At 41.9% G+C, this 20,866-nt stretch overlaps 1 protein-coding gene across 1 annotated transcript in view; it reads right to left on the bottom strand.

The window, feature by feature from the left end:
• EDC4 (enhancer of mRNA decapping 4) overlaps positions 1–20,866 on the bottom strand; it is a 226,702-nt gene that overhangs the window by 98,035 nt on the left and 107,801 nt on the right. Inside the window, exons 12-13 of the mRNA XM_066582703.1 lie at positions 20,399–20,579; positions 15,135–15,198 (exon numbers count right to left, since the gene is read on the bottom strand). Coding sequence (XP_066438800.1) covers positions 15,135–15,198; positions 20,399–20,579 — 245 coding nt within the window. The remainder of the gene's footprint in view (positions 1–15,134; positions 15,199–20,398; positions 20,580–20,866) is intronic.

Below are 20,866 nucleotides of genomic sequence, written 5' to 3'. Positions count from 1 at the left end.
GTTTATTTTAAGACCTGAAATAAGGCTGAATTTATTTAGTAACGCCATTAGGTTAGGTAGAGGTCAATGGGTTGGTTATGGTTAAGACTAAGTCATCAGCGAAAAGGGCTGGTGAAAGTGGGCAGCCTTGTCATATTCCTCTTAGAATTTGAACTGGGGTTGGGTGGGTTGAGGGAATTTTAAGATATGCCACGGGATTGGAGTAGAGTGCTGCTATAACGTTTAGAAAAGGCCCTGTAAAACCCAGTTTCCGAAGGGCTAATTGGAGATAGGCCCAAGAAAGGGAGTCGAAGGCCTTCTCTATGTCTAGCGCCAGTAATGACATGGGAGTTTTGTGTGTGTTTGCGTAGTTTATAAGGTTAAGAATTTTTCTTACATTGTCTGGTGCTTGTCTACCTGGAATAAATCCTACCTGGTCTTGATGTATTATTGCAGGGAGTAGACCATTTACTCTGTTAGCTATTATGGATGTAAATAATTTTAAATCTATATTAAGAATAGAGATTGGTATATAGTTGAAGGGAAGGGTTTGGTCTTTCCCTGGTTTAGGGATAGTTGTGATAAGGGCTTGTAGAAAGTTTGGGTGTATGTGTCCTCTCCGAAGTATATGGTTAAATAGGTTAACTAGATAGGGCTTTAAGATTTGGGCGAATTTTTTATAGTATAGCAATGTGAAACAGTCTGGTCCTGGGGCTTTACCTCGTTTGAGACGTTTGATTGCCCAGTCAACATCTTCTTCAGTAATATTAGTGTTAAGACTCAGAAGTCCTGATTTGGATAAGCGGGGTAGTTTGAGTTGGTCTAGAAATTCAGTGATATGTGTCTCTAAGGTGGTTTGTATACAGTTTTTGGTAATAGTGGTAGAATGATTTATACATTTTGTCAGGGTTGGAGGTTAATTGACCACGTCTTGCTTGAATTTTAGGATTACGTTGGTGGTTTGCTTTTCTCTGAGTTTTTTTGCTAGTTTATCTGGCTTACTTGTGAGTTGAAAATATGTGGCTTGTGTCCAGGCTAACGCTTTTTCCGTTTTGTGGGTTAGCAGGGTATTCAATTCTAGTCTGGTGTCCTAAATGGTTTTTCTCAAGTAGCATGAGGGATGCTGTGTGTATGCTATCTCAAGTTTGCAGATTTTATGTTCTAGTGTGGTCTGGGCTCTAGTTTTTTCTTTGTGAGGATAAGGAGATTAGGGCCCCCCGTATCACGGGTTTATGTGCTAGCCATCTGATATCTACTTCTGTATCACCGGGACCGTTATGTTGGAAATGGTCTTCAAGTTTTTGTTGTATGGTGGTGACTATTGTAGGGTTGGTGAGGAGGGCTTCGTTTATAGTCTCCACGTGTAAGGAATTGGTGTTTGGGGAGAAAATAGTAACTCAGACAGCATCATGGTCCGACCATGCCGTTACCAAGTGGCGTGAAAAGGACATTAGTGGAAGGGTCAATGAGTTGGTGAGAATCCAGTCCAATCTGTAGTGTTTGTGGGCCAGAGAGAAGTAGGTGTAGCCTCTTATGTTGGTTGAAATTCCTCCATGTATCTGATAGGGTTAGTAATCGGAATGCTTCTTTGAGTCTGCACCTCAATCTTTTCCCCCTTGGGAGTGGAGTCTGGGACATAGAGCCGATTCTGGGGTCGATAGTGAAGTTAAAATCACAGCACCATATTAATCTAGTGTAATCTAGTGGCAGGAGAATACCACAGATTGTTAATAAGAAATCTATTGGATTTTCGTTTGGTGCGTATGTATTGACAATGCAGAGTTTATTGTTATAGAGTTCTCCTATAAGGATCAAATATCGTCCTTGAGCATCAATCAGGGAATCGATCAGATGGAATGGGAGGGAGTTGCGGAAGAAGGTAGATATCCCTCTGCTTTTAGTGGCGTAGCGAGCGTAGTAGTGGGTTTGGTAACGGGGGTTGAAAAATTTTGGACTGGATGTAGTTGAGAAATGGGACTCTTGTATGCAGATTATATCTAGTTTATGCCTTTCATAGTCTATGAAAGCCTTTCGGCGTTTGCTGGGGGAGTTAAGGCCCTGAACATTATGACTTAGTATTCTACACATGGTGTTTTATAAGGGTGGGGATGCTGGTGTTTGTCGATCGTGTATGAGATCTGTTTTTTGGGGATGAGTGGAGCTTTAGAGTTCTTGTGAGATTTGGAGTATAGTTTTGGAAATCAGAAAAGATACCCTGAAACAAATAAACAAATAAGTAAACTTGACTAATAACCTTTAAGTAGGTCATAAACATTAGAAAAATAACAAAGATGCGACAGGGGTCCTTGTGGTGGACCAGCCGGAATCGCATATTCCAGTTGACCACCATATTATCCGTGGTGACAATAGTGATAATATTGTAAACTAGTTGCGGCCTATGGGCCGCATGAATTGCAACACAGTGTTTAGTTAAGCTCTACTATTGTTATAAGGCAACGTTAACAAACGAGATTATTTTTGAGATTCGAGGAAAACCTGTAAGGCCTATAGAGAATTAACTTTTCAAGTGTAAATTTAAGGACAATACACATTACAGTTCCGTAAAGAAGTCGTTGAGGTCGGTGTATTTATGCTTCGGTTTCTTGTGAAGATCTGGTGCTGCGCCTCCGACGTCTATTTTCCCAGTGTCTTTCTGGGCGTTGAGAAAATGCGGGCTGTTGTCTTGTCGTTGTAGAGTCTTCGAGTAGTATGTTTGCAGCCAGGAGTATTAATGTCCTTCGGACAATGTGTGGATAATGTGTACTTGATCTTCAATTTGGAAGGACAGCATGAATGGGAAGCCCCATCGATGTCGCAATTGCGCTTTTAGTAGCGCCAGGGTGATGGGGCGTAGTCGTCGTCTGCGCTCGAGAGTGGATGGTGCTAGGTCTGCAAACAGCTATACTCCTTGTTCAGTTCCTGGTATTGAGGACACGTTTCTAGCTGCTGCGAGGATCATGTCTCGAGCCTCTGGATAGTGAAATTTTAGTATGATGTCCCGGGGTTAATTTGGTTTGCGGGGTTTGTTAAGGGCTCTATGGATACGGTCCATTCTAAAGAGATTTGGGTCTGCCTGTGGTACTAAGGCTTGAAAAATATTTAGTGCGGTTTCTTTAAATGATGTGAAGCGTTCTGGTAATCCTTTTATGCGGAGGTTTGCTCTTCTTGATCTATTCTCTTGGTCTTCTAGTTTAAGTTCTAATTGCTCAATTTTCTCTTGATTCTCCTTGATGTGATTTCTGTCAAGATCCATTGCTTCTATGATTTCATCGGTTTTATTCTCAATTTCATCGACTCTTTGACCCAGCTCTTGTATTTGTTTGGAGAATTCGGATATAGCTCCTAGCAATTCTTTTTTGAATAGTTGTTGAATGTTTTCGTATAAATCTTTAATGTCTTGGATTGAGAAATCGGGAGCTGCTTTGGAGTAGGTTTGGCAGGATCGGGTCGTTATTCTGAGATGTGGTTGGGTGGTCTTGGTCTTGGCTCTCCATCTCTGCGGTTTGTGAAGGACGGAAGATTTTCGGGATTGGTTTGGATATGGTATGGTGCGGAGTTGTCTTACAGTATTTCCCGTATTTTGGCATAGTAGGTAGTTTTTACAGTAGAGGTCAGATATTTCGTAGATTTGTGTGTTGCAGCTTAATGGTATCACTTTCCACCAGACGGTCGGGGGTCAATATAGTGGCATAGGACCTCCGAGAATGTGTCTACTGGATAGGTGGTATAATGACTACACCATTTGGTGTTGATTAGTGTTAGTCTTTCTTTAGTAGCAGAAAAATTGTCCACTGTGTATCACGGATAGATTAGAGAGGTGACTCTTCAAAATTTAGGGCTCTAAGTCCCCTGGTTAAGTGGAGGCTGTTTTTTGGTGGGGAATATTTCTTGTTGTAGCCGAGTTGTTGTGGCCAGTAAATTTTAGCAGGTTGTGGAGAAATATATGTGGTCCAAGTCCGCTGTTTGCAGGCCTGCTAATAGTACTGTGGCAGTCTTTTCTCTCAGCACCTGGTTTATACCCTTAATGCTGAGGAGTGTGAGTTAGGAGGGGGAGGGTAGAGGCAAAATGGCACTCACTGTGGTTTCCTTTGTGCCCCGGATGTCCTCTTCTGTTGTGAGCTGCGTGGTGGGGTCCTCTTCAATTGCCTGCCGGTGGAGGTTATCTGAGGCCAGGATTTTTTATTACCTCCCAGGTCACCAGCAACAGGGCCGGAACTTCTTCCGGCCGTGACCGTTGCACGGGGCTCCCTCTCCTTGCTCCCCTTTTCTCCTTCACCTCGTCCGGCTGAGTTCCTCCTCCTCCCCTCCCGATGGGCAGCTTTCAGGTCGCCGTGAGGCTCCTTGGCTTTCCTGCACCCTCCGCTTCCGCCGGCTAGTGCTTCCAGGCCTCCTCCCCGCTCGTCCCGTCCGGCACTCCAGTCCGCGGTCTCAGCCCTTCAGGTAGGCCCCTCTCCCGCTCTGTCTCAAATCTGCCGTGCCTCGGCTCAAAAAGATCCGCTGGGGCAGGTCTTTGGGTGCCTTTTAGATCTCCTTTCGGGGATTATTATTGAGCTACGGGTCCAAAAGGACGGTCCTGTGCAGGAGCTCTTTTTGCTGCGGCTTTTCCCGCTGCTGGCCAGGCCACACCCCCTACCACATTGTTTTTAACCTCTGTTGCAAAACTTATTTATTAGCAGTTTTTTTTGACACTTGCTATACAGTTTCTGCAGACCGCATTACATTCTTCTTTAGATATCCCCCCCTCTTTCCATTTGATAAACATTTTTCGGCCTTTTTAACATGTGCGCAAGTTCTGTGTTTATCCATCCTGGTCTCTTTAAATGCATTCTTTCTTTTAGGGATGGTTAATGATTGTGCTTTGAGAATATCATTTCGCAATATTTCTCAGCCTTTTTGTACATTTCGGTCCTTCACAGATCATCAAGCCATTGGATTCCTCCCACCCACTTTGAGTCCATTAAAATCTGTCTTTCTGAAATCCAACCTTAACGTCCAAGTATTCTAAGATCTTCCTCCTCCCCTTGTTAATTAAAATTCAAGGAAAGCATAGTCTCTGCCTCCTAAGGTCCCAGCCACCCATACTTCTTCAATCATTTCCTTCTTGTTGGTAAAAATTAGGTCCAAACTAGCAGATATTCTGGTCTTTTCTTCGACCTTTTGGAAAATAAAGTTGTCAGTAAGAGCGGATAAAAATATGTAGGACCCATTACTTTTGCCTGAGAGAGATTCCCAAAAATGTCTGGATAGTTAAAATCTCCCATGATCACTAGATCATGCTTTTTTGAGAGCTTGGCCATCTGATGTAGAAAGAGGTCATCCATATCTTCTGCTTCTCCAGGCAAAATAGTAAACCCTCACAATGGGGTCCGTTCTGTTATTCTTCCCTTGTTTTCTTACCCAGTTTCTACAGAACTACCATGCTCTGTAGCTTCAATTTCTGTGGAGATGTATGCTTTCCTAAAATAATGCAATACCTTAAGCTCTTTTATTAGGTCTGTCGCTCATAAAAAAAGTTCTATCCTTTAAGTCTTGTATTCCAATCATATGCATCATCCCACCACGTTTCAGTGATGCCTATGTGTTACGGCACTCTGACCCCCCGAGCGCCAGGTGGGGTGCCCTGATCTTCCCCGCACCCCACTGTCCTTGCCTACTTGCCTCGGCCCTGGCTAACCCCAGGTGGACAACTGGACGGCAGTCCCTGCGCTGGCTAGGGGCTTGGCGACTGACAAGAAGAAACTAACTGATGGGGGGACAGAGTGCCGACAGAGAGGCAGATGGAAAAGACCAACAGGACTTACAAGGCAAAGCAAGGCTGGTGGTGGAAACTGACAGGCAACTAGAAGGAGACTGACTAGCAACTAGCATAGACTGAGACAGGCTGACTAGATGCAAGCAGAACCAATAACTGGCAGAGAGCTCAGGTCACTGCCAGCCTTATAAACAAAAGACTCCGCCCCAGGGGTGGAGAGTGGGAGGAGCCAGCTCTCCCACTGCTGCATAAGAAAGGTGGATGAGTGCGGGCGGCACCCTACGGGCGGACACGCCCACGCCGCGGCACACCAGCCGCTCCAAGTCGCCAGGAGAGCCCCGACGTCAGGGCTTCAGGACGCCGGAGCGGCGCGCACTGCATGGTAACACTATGACATTATAATTCTCTTCCTATGTTAGAAGCTCTAATTTCTATTTCCCATGCTCTGTGCATTTGTGTAGAAACATTTTAGTCTGTGATCAGCATCTTACTCCTACTTTCCTTATGAATTGTTTTGTCTTTGTTCTTTCTACTTCTAATGCTTTCAATGTGGCCAAAGCTAACCACGTGGAAAGCTGTTAGGCGATTATGGGGGTGCTATATTACAAAACCAAAGCCTTATCAATAGTTATACAAAATCATAGAACTAAATAGCATTTACAAAAGCTGGTTTCAAATGATTGTTGAAGAAAATCCTGCATTTAGGCCCAAAGGGCTCTAACTCCTAAGGCGGAAGATCCAGTGTGCCTCCTTGCGCAGCAATTTTTCGTTCAGAATTTCTTTGTGGGAATCCAGTTCCATCTGACAAATGCAGTTTTCTCCTCCATTCAGATTAAAATAGAATTTTACGTACGGAATCTAATTCTCTCACTTCCCGGTGGCATAGAAACTTGAAATTTGGCACGGGCATTGATTATGTCAAATAGGAAAAGCTAATGGGTCCCAACTCGGTTATTCAATTCTAAGCGCCAAAGAATTAGCGTCCAAATTTTACGTACGTAATCTAATTCTCTCACTTCCCGATGTCATAGAAACTTGAAATTTGGCACGGGCATTGATTAGGTCATAAATAGGAAAAGCTAATGGGTCCCAACTCGGTTATTCAATTCTAAGCGCAAAACAATTAGTGTCCAAATTTTACGTACGAAGTCTAATTCTCTAACTTCTCAATGTCATAGAAACTTGAAATCTGGCACGAGCATTGATTATGTCATAAATAGGAAAAGCTAATAGGTCCCAACTCGATTATTTAATTCTAAGCGCAAAAGAATTAGCGTCCAAATATTACGTACATAATCTAATTCTCTCACTTTCTGATGTAATTTTATATAAAAGGAAACGTCGTATGATTACCTCCACGTGGTGTTTTCTGGGTAACGTAAAGAACCAGGCAAAATGGTGAACATATTTTTTCCTCGGTATCTCTAAAGTAACGACAACTTCATAAAATTTTCCGTGTGAACACCAGATAAACACCAGTACCAAATTAACTCGGGCGAAGCCGGGTATATCAGCTAGTCATCTATAAGGACAAGCTCATATCAACAACCTATTATCCAGTGATCAGTTGAAATTTATTAATTGCCTTCACCCCACCATCGTCCTTTGTTATGAGGTTCCTAAATTGCATAAAAACACTTTCAGTTCCAGGCAGAGCAGTAGTACTGTGCAATGATAATTAACCCAGAACACAAGTGTATATTTGTATGATATTCTGACACTCTGTCAGCACACAAAGTTCAAGATATGAAAGACACCATTGCTAAAATATATGACACTACCATGCCCAGCAACTCATTACTCGCCAGCATAGATGTAGAGTCTCTACAGTAATATTCAGCACAAACTGAGCCACACAGTTGTTATACTTTTTTTTTTTTTAATATGCACACGGGACACATCTCTTCCCTCACAATAGGTTTGTGGAAAAAAACTATTACTCTTCATTCTCACACAATTATTTTTGAAAACCCCTTTTTGTAAAAAATCGGACACAGCAGCTACCCAAAGTTATCATTCGCGTGGTGGGAAACCACAGTGGTATTTTTTAATGAGATGGAACTCTACACAAGTCACATACTGCTCTGGGCAGATACATCGATGGCGGGCTTATCATATGGGATGGAGAAGGGGCACTTTTTGAGGAATTCATATCCACTTTGAACAATTACATTGGTATGTGGTTTACCTGTGATATCCACGGAAAGTATATTCACTTTAGATTTGGACATCTCACTGGATGAGAATGGATGCATTCAAACCAACATCTATAGAAAGCCCACGGCAGCAAACAACCAGCTCCACTGGAATAGAGGGGTTTTCCAGCAGGGTAATATTCAAAAGCAAGAAGAAACTGCTCAGATGAAACATCCTTCCAAAGAGAATACAATCTATTGTTCATGAGGTTTCAAAGAAGAGCTATCAGGTTACATGTTTAAAAGAAGCATAAAAAAGCTGAGGAATGCTCAAGTTTACTTATGAGCAGGAAGAACCCAGCACCACTGTATATGAACCTATAATGGCTATACTCACCAGGTCATAAATATCATGAAGTAGTCTTAGCCAAATCTATCATATTAGAATCTAAAAGGGGCCATTACCCACTACCCAAGCATTACATACAGGAGAGGTCAGAATGTATGAGATTATGTAGTGCATAGCCTGTTTGTCAGTCCCTTGTCCTAAATAGAAAAACTACCCAAGTTCAAACAAACATACTGGCTCTCATCCCTGTGGGACATGCTCTTTCTGACTACTTATCATGAACTCTACATTTGCCAATCTAGTAGATACCAGAATTTATCAAATAAAGCAGGAAATAACAGATAGCAGCACAAGCATTAAACACACATTGTTACAAAAAAAAAAATCCAGCGCCTAGATGGAGTTGTCAGAAGCGAATGAAACTTTATAAGCGATTGTAACACTGATATAAAGTAAGTAATTACAATATAAGAGCAAAGGGATGATTTATTGCAGACAACTGACCTCTTGAAGAGGTTCTTGTACCCTGTTGTACCGCCTCCAGCTTGGTTATAAGATGTGATACAGTTGGGCATGGATGCTCTAGTACCCTGTTGTACCGCCTCTAGCTTGGATACATGATGTGACATGGGTGCACATGGATGCTCTAGTACTCTGTTGTACCGCCTCTAGCTTGGATACATGATGTGACATGGGTGGGCATGAAGGCTCTAGTACCCTGTTGGGCCGCCTCTAGCTTGATTACAATATATAAAACGGGTGTGCATAGAGGCATAAAAGTCCACATTTGCTGAAACGAAGCCTCTAGATGATGTACACTTGTAGGCTGTCGAAGTTGGCCCCAAATATATCCTATTTACGATAAGTGTGATAATGTTGTGGAGGCATTCCTGCAACACCCTTTTTGTGTGGAGCCAAGCATTATCCTGCTAGAAAATGCTTCAGGGAAGCCCGACCATGAGACATAATACATATAGCTGAAGGATGTCCTGAACATACTGCTGAACTGTCATTGTACAATGAGTGGTGATTGACAGTCTTATGCGATGCCCCCCCCCCCCCTCCCCCAGACCAACACACCAGCAGTGGGATCAGTGTGCCGCTCCATAGCAAGGGCAGAATTGAGACGCTCAACCCTAGGTTTTCAGACACGAACACGGCAGTCATAATTGTCCAAACTAAACCTGGATTCGTCACTGAAGACAACCTGGTTCCATTCTGTAGAAGTCCAGTTTTGTTGTTCATTACCCCACTGAAAACGGAGTCAACAGTGGGTGGCTGTCAAAAGCAGTACACAAAATGGGACAAAACGTCCTTCAACCAAGCGCCAGGAAACGGTTTCCGACAGATACAGGGGCCTGCATCTGTAGTACTACCTGTCTCTGGATGGCAGACAAAATAGTTGGAGCTACTCGAGCTTGTCAGATGATCAGACGATCCTCTACTTGTGGTCTGTCGAGGGCGTCCTGAACCCGGTTGCCCTGTGTGCGTGCCCTCACGCATCCACTGGTCCCAATACCTTCTGCCTGGTCAAAAAAGTCCAAATGGTGGAAAATTCGATACAACCACTTAGCATCTCGCATTCCAATAATGCACCCCTGCTGAAACTCAACTGGGCAAATTCACTTTGACTGCATAGTAGAGGCATGTCTAGTGGTCAACCAGCTCTACACAAGTGAAAAAAGTCCATTACACACAAGTAGTCTTTCTATAGTCCAAGGGTGAGAACACTTTGAGGAACCTAAGTGGCAAGACTGCTCATCTCAAGCACGTCATAACTTTAGCCATTTGCAGATCTATAACTGCATGACACGTTTTGCAGCAAAAACGCCTCCTCCTAGGTGCTTGATTAATTTTTTACAAAACGTGTATATGGAGTAACATGCCCTAGTGCTGAGATATATTGGTAAAACTGTTCAGAAGTTTAAGTGGTGCATTTCCAAACCCTTGATTTCTAGACACTCAAAAATGTTATGGAGGCTATGGTATTCAACTAATATTCTGCGGCATTTGTCAAATAGAACTAGGTCCCTGAAAATAAAGATTATTAAAGTCCTGGAAAGGACACATTTAGCATGCCTGGAAAGGCCGAACTGTCATTCGCTAAGCTGATTACATCATCACGTCAAGATTAGCAATGTAAAAGGGAGGTACTCTGTATGATTGCTTTAAGCACCTGTATGGCATAGTTAGCTTTCTCTCCATTGGCTGCTCAACATGCAGTGTCACTCACTGATCAGTTAAACGGGAAAATCCCTCCTTTATGCTATAAAACAAATGCAGCAATTTAGCTGGGTACGTCTCTAGTAACCCCAGAACTATGAGGACATCACTACATTGGCAAAACGTGTTGGGGAGGGGGGGGGGGGTGTTCTGTGCTTCTTTTAGCTTAAGTCCAATCAGCTAAGAGTTGCTTTTAACCTTCTTGATTGGGACATTTTAAAAAGCTTCTTAAATACTCAATGAGAGAAGTACATAGCCTACAGGAATGAAAGGGTTAGGAATATCAGAAAACCAATGTAGCCAAGATGTAAGGAGCAATAAACAAAGACGACATTTAAACTACTAAAACAAAAAGCAGTTAAGAAGCTCTAAGAACCTACAAAGGTGGAGACAGATTAATTGCCAAAAAGTAACTCTAAACTGTCATTAGCATTACATAAGCACTTCAACTACATAAACATTAAAAAAAGATTAAAACTGAAAAAGTGTTGTTCCTGTATAAAATGAGGGAAGAATTGTAGAGGATGATTAGGAGGAAGCAATTTTTTAAATAGTTTTTTCTCCAGTCTACTCATAGAAGACAATGAAATGCAAGTTGAAATGCAGTAAATAAAGTAAACCCTCCATTAACGGTCACTAACCCAACCCAAAAAGAGGTGCCAAGCTACCTTTGGCCGCCTGCAGACAGCCGAGTCAGATCCCGCTGCAAGAATTCTCGCAGCGATACCCGACCCGAGCCCCTGCAGGAACCAGTGCGGCGCTCAGCTCTCCCGCAGCTCCGGCTCTTTGATGTGCATGCGCAGAGCAGAACCAGCGGCCGGGGAGTGACATTTCTGTGCGTCCGCCTGCATAGGATTACATTTTCTAACGCAATCCTAAGGCAGCTTCCACGGGCATAAATTCTGCGGGAAATCCTGCCGCAGAAGTTCCGCCTGTGTGCAGGGGGCCTTAGAAAGATTAAAAATAGACAAATCATTGGGTCACAATAGCATACACCCCCGAGTTCTAAGGGAATTAAGTAACGTGATGGCAAGCCATTGTTTCTTATAATGATGGGGCCTGTTCAACTGGACTGGTGCATAGCAAATGCAGTGTCAATATGTGAACTCAGAAAATACAGGTTGGTAAGTCTTACTTCCATGTGTGTAAAATGTATGAAGGGTTTCCACTTCAGGATAGCATTTCTTAATGCCCATTTACACGGGACAAATGCCAGGCAAACAATGACTGACACTCATCCCTGTATGTCCTCGCTCCCATGCTGTTACACGCGAGCTAGAATTGCTGGCTTGCTGACAGTGCAGCCAGCACGGAGCCGGGGGGCTGCAGGAGATGTCTCTCCTCATGTTCCCCGCCCCTCTCCATTGACATAACACAGCAGATGTGCAGTACTGAATGGCTGCCTTTTTACACTGAAAGATCAGCTCAGTGCCCATAGTTTATGCTGCACTGATCGCTCAGTGTAAATAGCAGCCGTTCACAAATGAACGGCCGCTGTGTTATGACAACGGAGAGGGGTGAGGGAGCACGAAGAGAGAAATCTCCTCCAGCCTCCTCACTGTGAGCCAGCAATACTAGCTCCTGTGCAGCAGCATAGGAGCTAGTATGTGCGAGGACAAGTGTCCCCGCATTTGCTAGCATTAACAAATGCAATCCTCTCAAGAAACACAGCTGTCTAACTATCAGCATGGGTTGATCAGAGATTACTCCTGTAAAACCAATCTGGGCAGCTTCTACGAGGAGACAAGTTCTAGGCTGGACTGGGGAAAGTCGATGGATCTCATATATCTTGATATTTCCATAGTGCCTGATGCGGTGCTACATAAAAGTTTGGTATACAATATGAGAATGCTTGGACTTGAGGAAAATGTGTTTAAGTGGGAAACTGGCTTAGGTCCCATATTTTCTGTTTGCAAACAGTTCTACCGACTGAATATGGACGCGTGGACTTAAATTGGCATATCCAGACGTGTTTTTGTTTTGTATGTTCTATTATTGTTCATGTCACAGACCAAATTTACCTATGGAAATCTATGGGAGGGGCATCAATTGGGCTTTCTTGTTTTTTTTTGTGCATGTTAAAAACACAATGAATAAGGATGCAACGCACACAGAAAACACAAGCAGCACAAGAAAAGTCAGCTCCATTATTGCTCAAAATAATAGAAATAAGCCACATAAGTTTTGGAATTCTGTTCTGTGGACCAATAGACAAGCTGGAGCTTTTTTGGACCTATGGATCTGTGAAGCGTATGCTTACCAAATAATAAATAAATACCATTGTCTACACTGAAGCATGGAGGTGACTCGGTGATTCTCTGGGGCAGCTTTGTTTCCTCTGGCATTGAAACCTGAAGTTTTTTTTTTACATGGAGAAACAGGAGAAGCACTGCTACAAGCCTTCTAAATAACATCCAACAGGCTAGTGGTCTGTAGGTTATTGACCCAACAGAAACAGACTCCAAGAGGGTGCCTTGAGTGCTGGACGTCCTGTAGTGGTGCGCCATTGGCAATCCATTCTCTTCACGGATGAAAGCAGGTTCACATTGAACACATGACAGATGGGAAAGAGTCTGGAGAGTCTGTGGTGAACATTATACTGCCTACATTATCACTTAGCATGACCAGTTTAGGGGGTGGGTCAGTGAGGGATAGGCATATCCGTGGAGAGTTAAGCTGATGGCCCAGTGGTACACTGACTGCCGTTAGGTACTGGCATGAAATCCTCTGTCATTGTCAGATCATACACCAGTACAGTGGGCCCTTAGTTCCTCATAGTGCAAGGCAATTCCAAGTCTCATTTGGCCATAATTAGTAGGTGGCTCTTGGATGACAAAGGCTTTGATGCTATTCTTCATGGTCCCCAAAACTGAATCAAATTGATAACCTCTGGGACATTCTGTATTTGTGCCGCTACTCGGCATGGCCTTATGTACTAACAGTCCAGCGGCTCACAGATGCCCTGATCCAGGTTTGTGACGATATCCCCGTGCTACCATCCGCCATCTCATTAGGTGCATACCGAAATATTGTGTCGAGTGCATACAGGCATCTGGGGACATGCACACTTCTGAGTGACATTATGGACTGCGATTTTTTTATATTTTTTTTAAATCACACAAACTGATTGCAATCAAACAGCTAATTTAGGTTCCCACTGTCTGTTGATAGATCACGTCATTAAGGAATTACACAATTTATACCAGTAAAGACTTCCAACTTGAATCTTTCGTTCATTGAGATCCAACGTATGACTTCATTTGTGAACAACATTTATGAATTGTAATTAATCTGGCCAGATAATGAATTATATAAACATATATTTACATGCAGGATATTTAAAATGTACTTTTAAAATGATTTTTTCATTAACTCTGACTATGCCAAATATACAAAAATCAGACCAAACGGCCTGGAAATACAGTAAAACCACACTTCCAACACCATAGGGGTACATTCTACATTTACATTCAAAAGGGCTGGCAATAATCTGGCTTGGGCATGCCATTATTTAAGCAATTATATATTTGGCATACAAGGCATTTTGTATATATTTTTGATGTGCTTGTGAAATGCAGTAAACACATCTAAGAAATGCATACATTATGCTTTTTTGTTGTGGTTCATATAGGCTTCACACATCCAAAACTCCAATGACAACACAAACTTGCCAATTGTGTGGCTAGTGGCAGCAGTGGCTGGTCAGAGATTCAACCACAAGTGGTTTTTAATGTAAGGGTATACATCCTTAGGCCCCATTCAGATGGCAGCATTTCATCACTTTCTGTATATTTATAAGCCAAAATCAGGGGTAGACCCAAAATACAAAAGCTTTTTCATTATACTTTCTCTCTTTATGTTCCATTCCTTGTTTTAGGTTCCAAATACTGAAGCAAAACACTTACCAAATACTGCTATTTGAATGTGGGGGGAGCTTGAAGGTCACTCTCACACTCACTACTTTTTGCAGGGTTTTAAACGCCACACTAAAATGCTGTACAACGCCCCCATTGATTTCAATAGGACTTTGCAGACTAGCGTTCAAACGCAGCATTTCTATTGCCATGATTTTCATGTGCTGTCTGCTCTATTTGCATGCTTTTAAGAGCTTTTTAACATATCTCACCATCCACCAAAGTGATAAAGTGCGTAAAAAACCACCTGTGTGAGAGCAGCCTTAGGCACTTTCCACACTGCGGTAATATGCGCCTCAAACCCCACCGACCCACAACAAATAACTGACTATATTATTCTACTTTCTAAATAGGGGCCACTGAACAGATAAAAGAAAGGTTTATGACCAGAGTTGTATGACTTCCTATTCTGTAACGGAATAAACATTAAAATCATTAGAAGGTGGACACCCCCTTTAAATAACGCAATAGATTTTGATTAAAATTCACTTTAAACTGACAAGAATTACTTACACTAAACAAAATTACGGTTAAGTATTCTCTTACATGTTTGTAGCCTTTGGAGGTAAACTGATGTTTCTACCATCATAAGGAGAACCCTTTAAATAATATTATAGTATAGGGATGTCAGTGAGGAATATCTTCCAAATTCAGTCAAAGGAGTAATTATGTAAAATTATGTTAAACTTTTATAATTGTGACATGTTGTTAGAACTTTATAACATTCTGCACAAGTAAAAAGCACATGCCAAAAATTGCAAAAGCAATGTTAAATAACTCACTTTGTGTGCACACAAAAGAGCTTTATGAGAACTGCTGTGTCTTCATCCATTTCCAATGTATCCTCTACAAATAGAAGGGGGGAGGAACGACAAAAAAAGGACCTTTTAGTACATAAAAACGTTTGTTAAAGGAACAAAAACAAACCAATACAGGTTTGAGGATGCACTTGGAGTTGGCAGCATTTATGGAAGCTACCAAGTAGAAAAAGGCCCCTTTCTCCAGTTATCAGATTCCTCTTTACTCTCCTCCTGTCTTATTTACCATCTGTAAATTTAGTTTGTAATTACTTGGTGGAAATTTTCACTGATTTTAAGGCCCATTTAGACACAACGATTATCGCTCAAAGATTGTTGCTCAAGTGACTTTTGAGCGATAATCGTGTCATTTACAGCGCAAGATGATCAATCACTTTGTGCTGCGAGTGGAGGATGCAGAATACAAGCGGGGTGTCTCTGCTTATCTTCTGCATCCAGCTGTTCCCTGCTCAGAGTGCCCGGCTGTTATACAGCTAAGCGGGGTATGGAGAACAGAGCTGGACCGCACTGTTCTTCATACCCAGCGTGTCATCATGGAGCGGGATACAGCTTAAACAATAGTATCAGCTGTATCCCGCTGTGAATCTCTGATAAAGCTCATGGTCGTCTTTCATAACGCTGAAAGACAACGATAAGCGACGGCTTAACGAAAACTGCACGATGTCAGTGCAGATACACACAACGATTATAGCTCAAAAGACGGCTTTTGAGGGAATTTTAAGTGATAATCGTTGTGTCTAAATGGGCCTTTATGCATAATCCACATTGATTCAATGTTAAATCTCTGCCACATTTAACTGAATGGGAATATTTGCCACAGTTTATATGCTGTGGATTTGAAATCCAAATCACAGGAGAAGAAAAAAAAAATAATGACATCCCAGTGTGGAATTCTTGTTTCTGTCGTTTTTTTCCTTCCCTGCACGACGTTCACCGTGTGGGTTAAATAATGTGCTACTTTGATAGGCCGCACTTTTACGAATGCGGTGATACCAAATATGTATTTTTGTTTTAAGATTTAGATTTTATTTTTAGATATGGCAAAAGGGGTGATTTAAAGCATTCCTTTTTTTTTTATTTTTTTATTTTTTTACAATTAGTAAAAAACTTTACTGGTCTTTTTACTTACACCCCCCCCCCAGTATGTCCGCCAGCAGGCAATCTGAGGGGTAATGTCTTGCCCCAAACTCTCAAAACCAGACTGGTTATCTGCCTGCACAGGGATCTTACCACTGGACATGTCCACCAGGTATGCAAAACCAAACCCTCTAAACCAATTAGGAGAGGTAGTAGGGGAGAACTTGCGTATTGTTATAGGGACGTAGTATGACCTGTGTGGTATCTTGTAGGTGGTTTTGGCCAGGGTCACCTGACAGCTGTCCTTGGCAATAAATGCACAGCAGTGGTGCCATCTTACCACTGGAGAGCAATATGTTCAGGTCCTCCTCCCAGTGTCTCATGAATGGGAGCTTGTCTTCATGTGAGGGCCGATTCATATTATTATAGAGGAGAGAGATGATCCCAGGTTGAAGGAGTGACCAGACGCACAACCTCTCAAACAGCGTATTGGGTATTTGAGAGTGAAGTTCAGGAAACAGTCTGCAAGAAGCTATATATCTGGCGTGCTACTAGCCACAAGTTGCCTTGAACTGAGTATTTTTCTAAGATATGTTGAAAAGTCATGGGTCTATTTAGTGTAATAAAATATTGTAGTGAGATCAGTTCTCTACTTCGCCACCAAGCTAAACTATCTGTTAACAAGCTGGGAGGAAAAGCGTGGTGTGGGATAATGGGGAGTAGTGGAGGACGGTCTGAGATTAAGGAGTGTTTAAGTCTATTTAATTTCTAAACTGTACAGAGGTGGAAGGTGAGAGGTGTGTTATCTTAAATGTGATGAACTGTTTGTCCCAAAAAGAGAGCTCTCCGGTCCACAAGGGACACTAGGGAGGCCTGCAGTTCCGCCCAGAAAGGAGATCCCAGGCCTGCAAACATGGGGGAGCGAGGGGATGGGGAGATCTGGGCCATCTGTGCTGCATAGTAATATTATTGTAGATTAGGTACAGATAGCTGCCCTATTCTTCTGTGAAAGTACATTATTTTCTGTTTAATCCGGGGTCTCTTGTTTTTCCAAATAAATTGTGAGGTGGCCTGTTAATTGGGAGGCACCTAAATAGATAGAGTATGTTCATTTTAATTGAGTCTATGCGCCCTACCCAGGAAAGGGTGCACTGGTTCAATTTTTTCATTTCTAGTTTGAGGGTGCTAAAACAGGAGTGTGTAATTCCATTTGTAAATGGAACTCAGGGTCGGGGTGATTTTAATACCTAGATAGGTGATATAGTGTGGGGGACGAAGAAAACCAAAATTGAGTTGATTAATTTTTGCATATTGGCGGAGGATGGGGAGATTTAATAAACACGTCTATATTTACTGAGACCCCAGACACAGCCTCTAAATTATCCAATGTAGCCTTTATGTTTGGGATACTAGTGAGAGGTCTGGTTAGAGTAAGGAAAATATAGTCGGCAAAAAGACTTATTTTATTCTCTTTGTGCCCTTGTGCAATTCCAGCTATGTTTGGATTATTCCTAAATCATGCAGGCTAGGAGCTCCATGGATACTAATGCCAGGGAGAGGAGTCACCCCTGCCTCGTGCCTCTCTGAATATGGATTGGCCTCAGGTCTGAGCATGGTAGTTTCAGTGTTGCAAATGTGGAATAGTATAAGGAGTGGAGAGCTGTGACGTAGGATCCATGTATACTCACCTTTTCCAGGACCGCAAAAAGATAGCTCCATGAAAGGCTATTAAAGGCCCTGTCTATATCAAGTGCAAGAGCTATCATAGGTGTTTGCTTTTGATATGCGGTATGGAAACTAAATTTTTTGTAGCACAAGGTCACGAAACCATCAGGGACAGGGGCCTTACCAAATTTTAGGTTCTTTATCGATTCTTTATCTCCTCCTCTGTACCTGAATCATTTAATTGTTGATCATAGGCCGAGGTGAGTTTTGGGAGGGACAGGTGTTTTAAGAATTCTCTAGGTGAAGAGGGTTGGGATTGTGGTTTATGTTTATATAGGATGTCCGTAAAATCTGAGCTATTGTATTTGGATCTGAGGTACAGGTCCTGACTCGTGTTCTAAGGGAGTAAACACAGTTAATATATTCCCTCGCATTGGCTGCTAGGAGTTTGTAAGGTTTATTTGTAAATTTGCAGTATAGCGATTGGGTCCATTGAAGCGCTTTTTCAGTGACAGAGGTGTACAGGAGATTTTGTTGAAATTTGACATCCTTCTTCTTTAGCTAATGTGATACCATGTCTCTATTGGTTGGCTGTCTCAAGAAGAGATAGCCGCCTCTATATTTTTTTTAAGGATGACAAAAAATAAATTGCTGTTGTGCATGTACTTTTTCTGACAATGTTCACCCTTTCGGGATAAACAATGCAATATTTTACTAGATCGGACAATTATGGACGCAGCGAAACCAAATAGGTTATTGGGTTTTGTTTTGATTTTTTTAATTTCAAATATGGAAAAAGATATTTTAAAACTTTAAAAGCTTTTTTTTTTTTAACAACTTATTTTTCATTCTTTTTGGTCCCCTAACGGGACCTAAACCTATGATTGTTTGATCACTCATACAATCTAATACAACACTATATTTTGACAAGCAGTATATGAAGATGTGCAACAGGCATACCTTCATAGGCAATCATTAATGGCCTAAGGTTGCCATGACATTTGAATGGCACATTGCAATCTCATAGCAAGGGTGTCGATTGAGGCCCCCAAACGCCAATTGTGGCATCTAAATGCCGCTGTCAGAATTTACAGCAGCACTAGAAGGTTTGACAGCTATGAAGAACAATGTGCGTTGATGGCAAATATTGCAAGTGGGTGTCAGCTGTCAAACACACGAGCACAAGCGTTTTTGTGCGCGAATCAGTGTACTTTAATGTACGTTCTTGATGTGCAAAAACACACGCACCGATGCTCTCAGCTATTAAAATGGTCTATTAGTTTAAGAAGTTCAAGATGCGTTCTTTCCCTGGAGTATGCTGCAGTTTATTTTGCATGACTAAATTGCACACTGAATATGCGCATGTGAACAATCCCATTGAAAATCAATGGCCTCTAATATCTATGCATCGAATGGGCGAATACATTTTTGCGAATCTGACCTTAAAAGGGACACTAACTTTTCAGATAACTTATGCTCATGTAATAGGCCATGTGTGCATCTCATCAATCTTGTAATATAACAATTGTGTTTTTTTTCTTTTATCACTGTAAATCAAGTTTGAAGTGCTGCCCCTCTTCAATTCAACACCTATTGTTAGGCCTTCAGCTTCAGTAACACATAGGACATTAGCAGGTCTTATTTGGGGGAGGTCTTCTCAGGCTACTTCCTACACTCGCACAGCTCTCAGATCTGCAGTAAGTGTGTACACAATCTCAGCAGCTCCTGATGCTAGATTTATCCAACTTGGAATGTGCAGTTATCTTTCTGTTGTAGGCATGATATGTGTCTCGATCTTAGTGTGGGCAAAGCAGCATAATTCTTAATGAACTTAACTTTAGAAAGTGCTTTACTAGGTCTTGTGTGTTTGCATTGCCACAGGATATATAGAGATCTCTACATATATCTTTTGTGACAATGCAAACACACAAGACCTAGTAAAACAGCTAATTGAGATCTAGCCAATAAGAATCACGCAAGTTTGCTTACAACATAAAAATAAGTGCACATACCAGGCTAGATAAATAAAACATCAGGAAAGTCAGATATGTACACAGTGAATGCAGAACTGATAGAAGTGCGAGTGCAGGAAGCCATTGTGTTAAGATAGTTGTAGGGAAGAGGCTCAAATAATGTCTGATCATCATAGTAGCTAGAGAAGATAAGTGCCTAACAATAGGCAGTGGATTACAGAGGGGATGGCATTTTAAACAGTTTTACCTCTGTCAATCTTAAAAACGTTAATGAAAGTATATTATAGAATTCATGAGACAGAAACAGGCTACTAGATGAGCTTAACTATAATTACAAGAAGATTTGCAGCAGGTATAAATTTACCCCATTAATTTGCATGGGGACTGAAATGTGACTGGATTTTTATGAGCATGACTAAAGCCTCATCAAATCCTGTATGTATGACCTGGGTCTCCGTTTTAGCCTCTGCAATAGCTGGCTTGCTTGGAATTTTTAATTAAAGAAATACATACCTCCACTGACATTGTCGCTTTCTACCTCTGAAGGAAGAACTTCTGTATGTTGGAGTCGGCAACGGCTAACATCTTGGATGCCAAAGCTCAAAACTGGGTGAGTGAGCAAAAATTCAGAAATGGAGGTGAAAGCAGCCGTGCCATTCTCCTGATTCTGGTGCAACTCCATTACGTATAACACCTACAAAACATAACCCAGAACCTCTTACAATGCAAAATTAAATAACATTTTTTATTACATATAAAATATATACACCGTATTTTCACTTTATAAAAGACGCACCGAATGATAAGGCGCAACCAGGTTTTAGAGAAGGAAAATGGGGGAATATTTTGAACTCGCGCAGGGATTTTAGTTGACAGAGCAAGTGATACCGTGTTTCTCTGCTAGTAAGACTTCCCCCTGATTTTCAGGGGAGGCTTCAAATATAAGCCCTCCTCCGAAAATAAGCCCTAGCTAGGCTACAT

The sequence above is a fragment of the Eleutherodactylus coqui genome, chromosome 11 (assembly GCF_035609145.1).
Source record: "Eleutherodactylus coqui strain aEleCoq1 chromosome 11, aEleCoq1.hap1, whole genome shotgun sequence".
NCBI lineage: Eukaryota > Metazoa > Chordata > Amphibia > Anura > Eleutherodactylidae > Eleutherodactylus > Eleutherodactylus coqui.
This window is presented reverse-complemented; position numbering and strand designations above follow the sequence as displayed.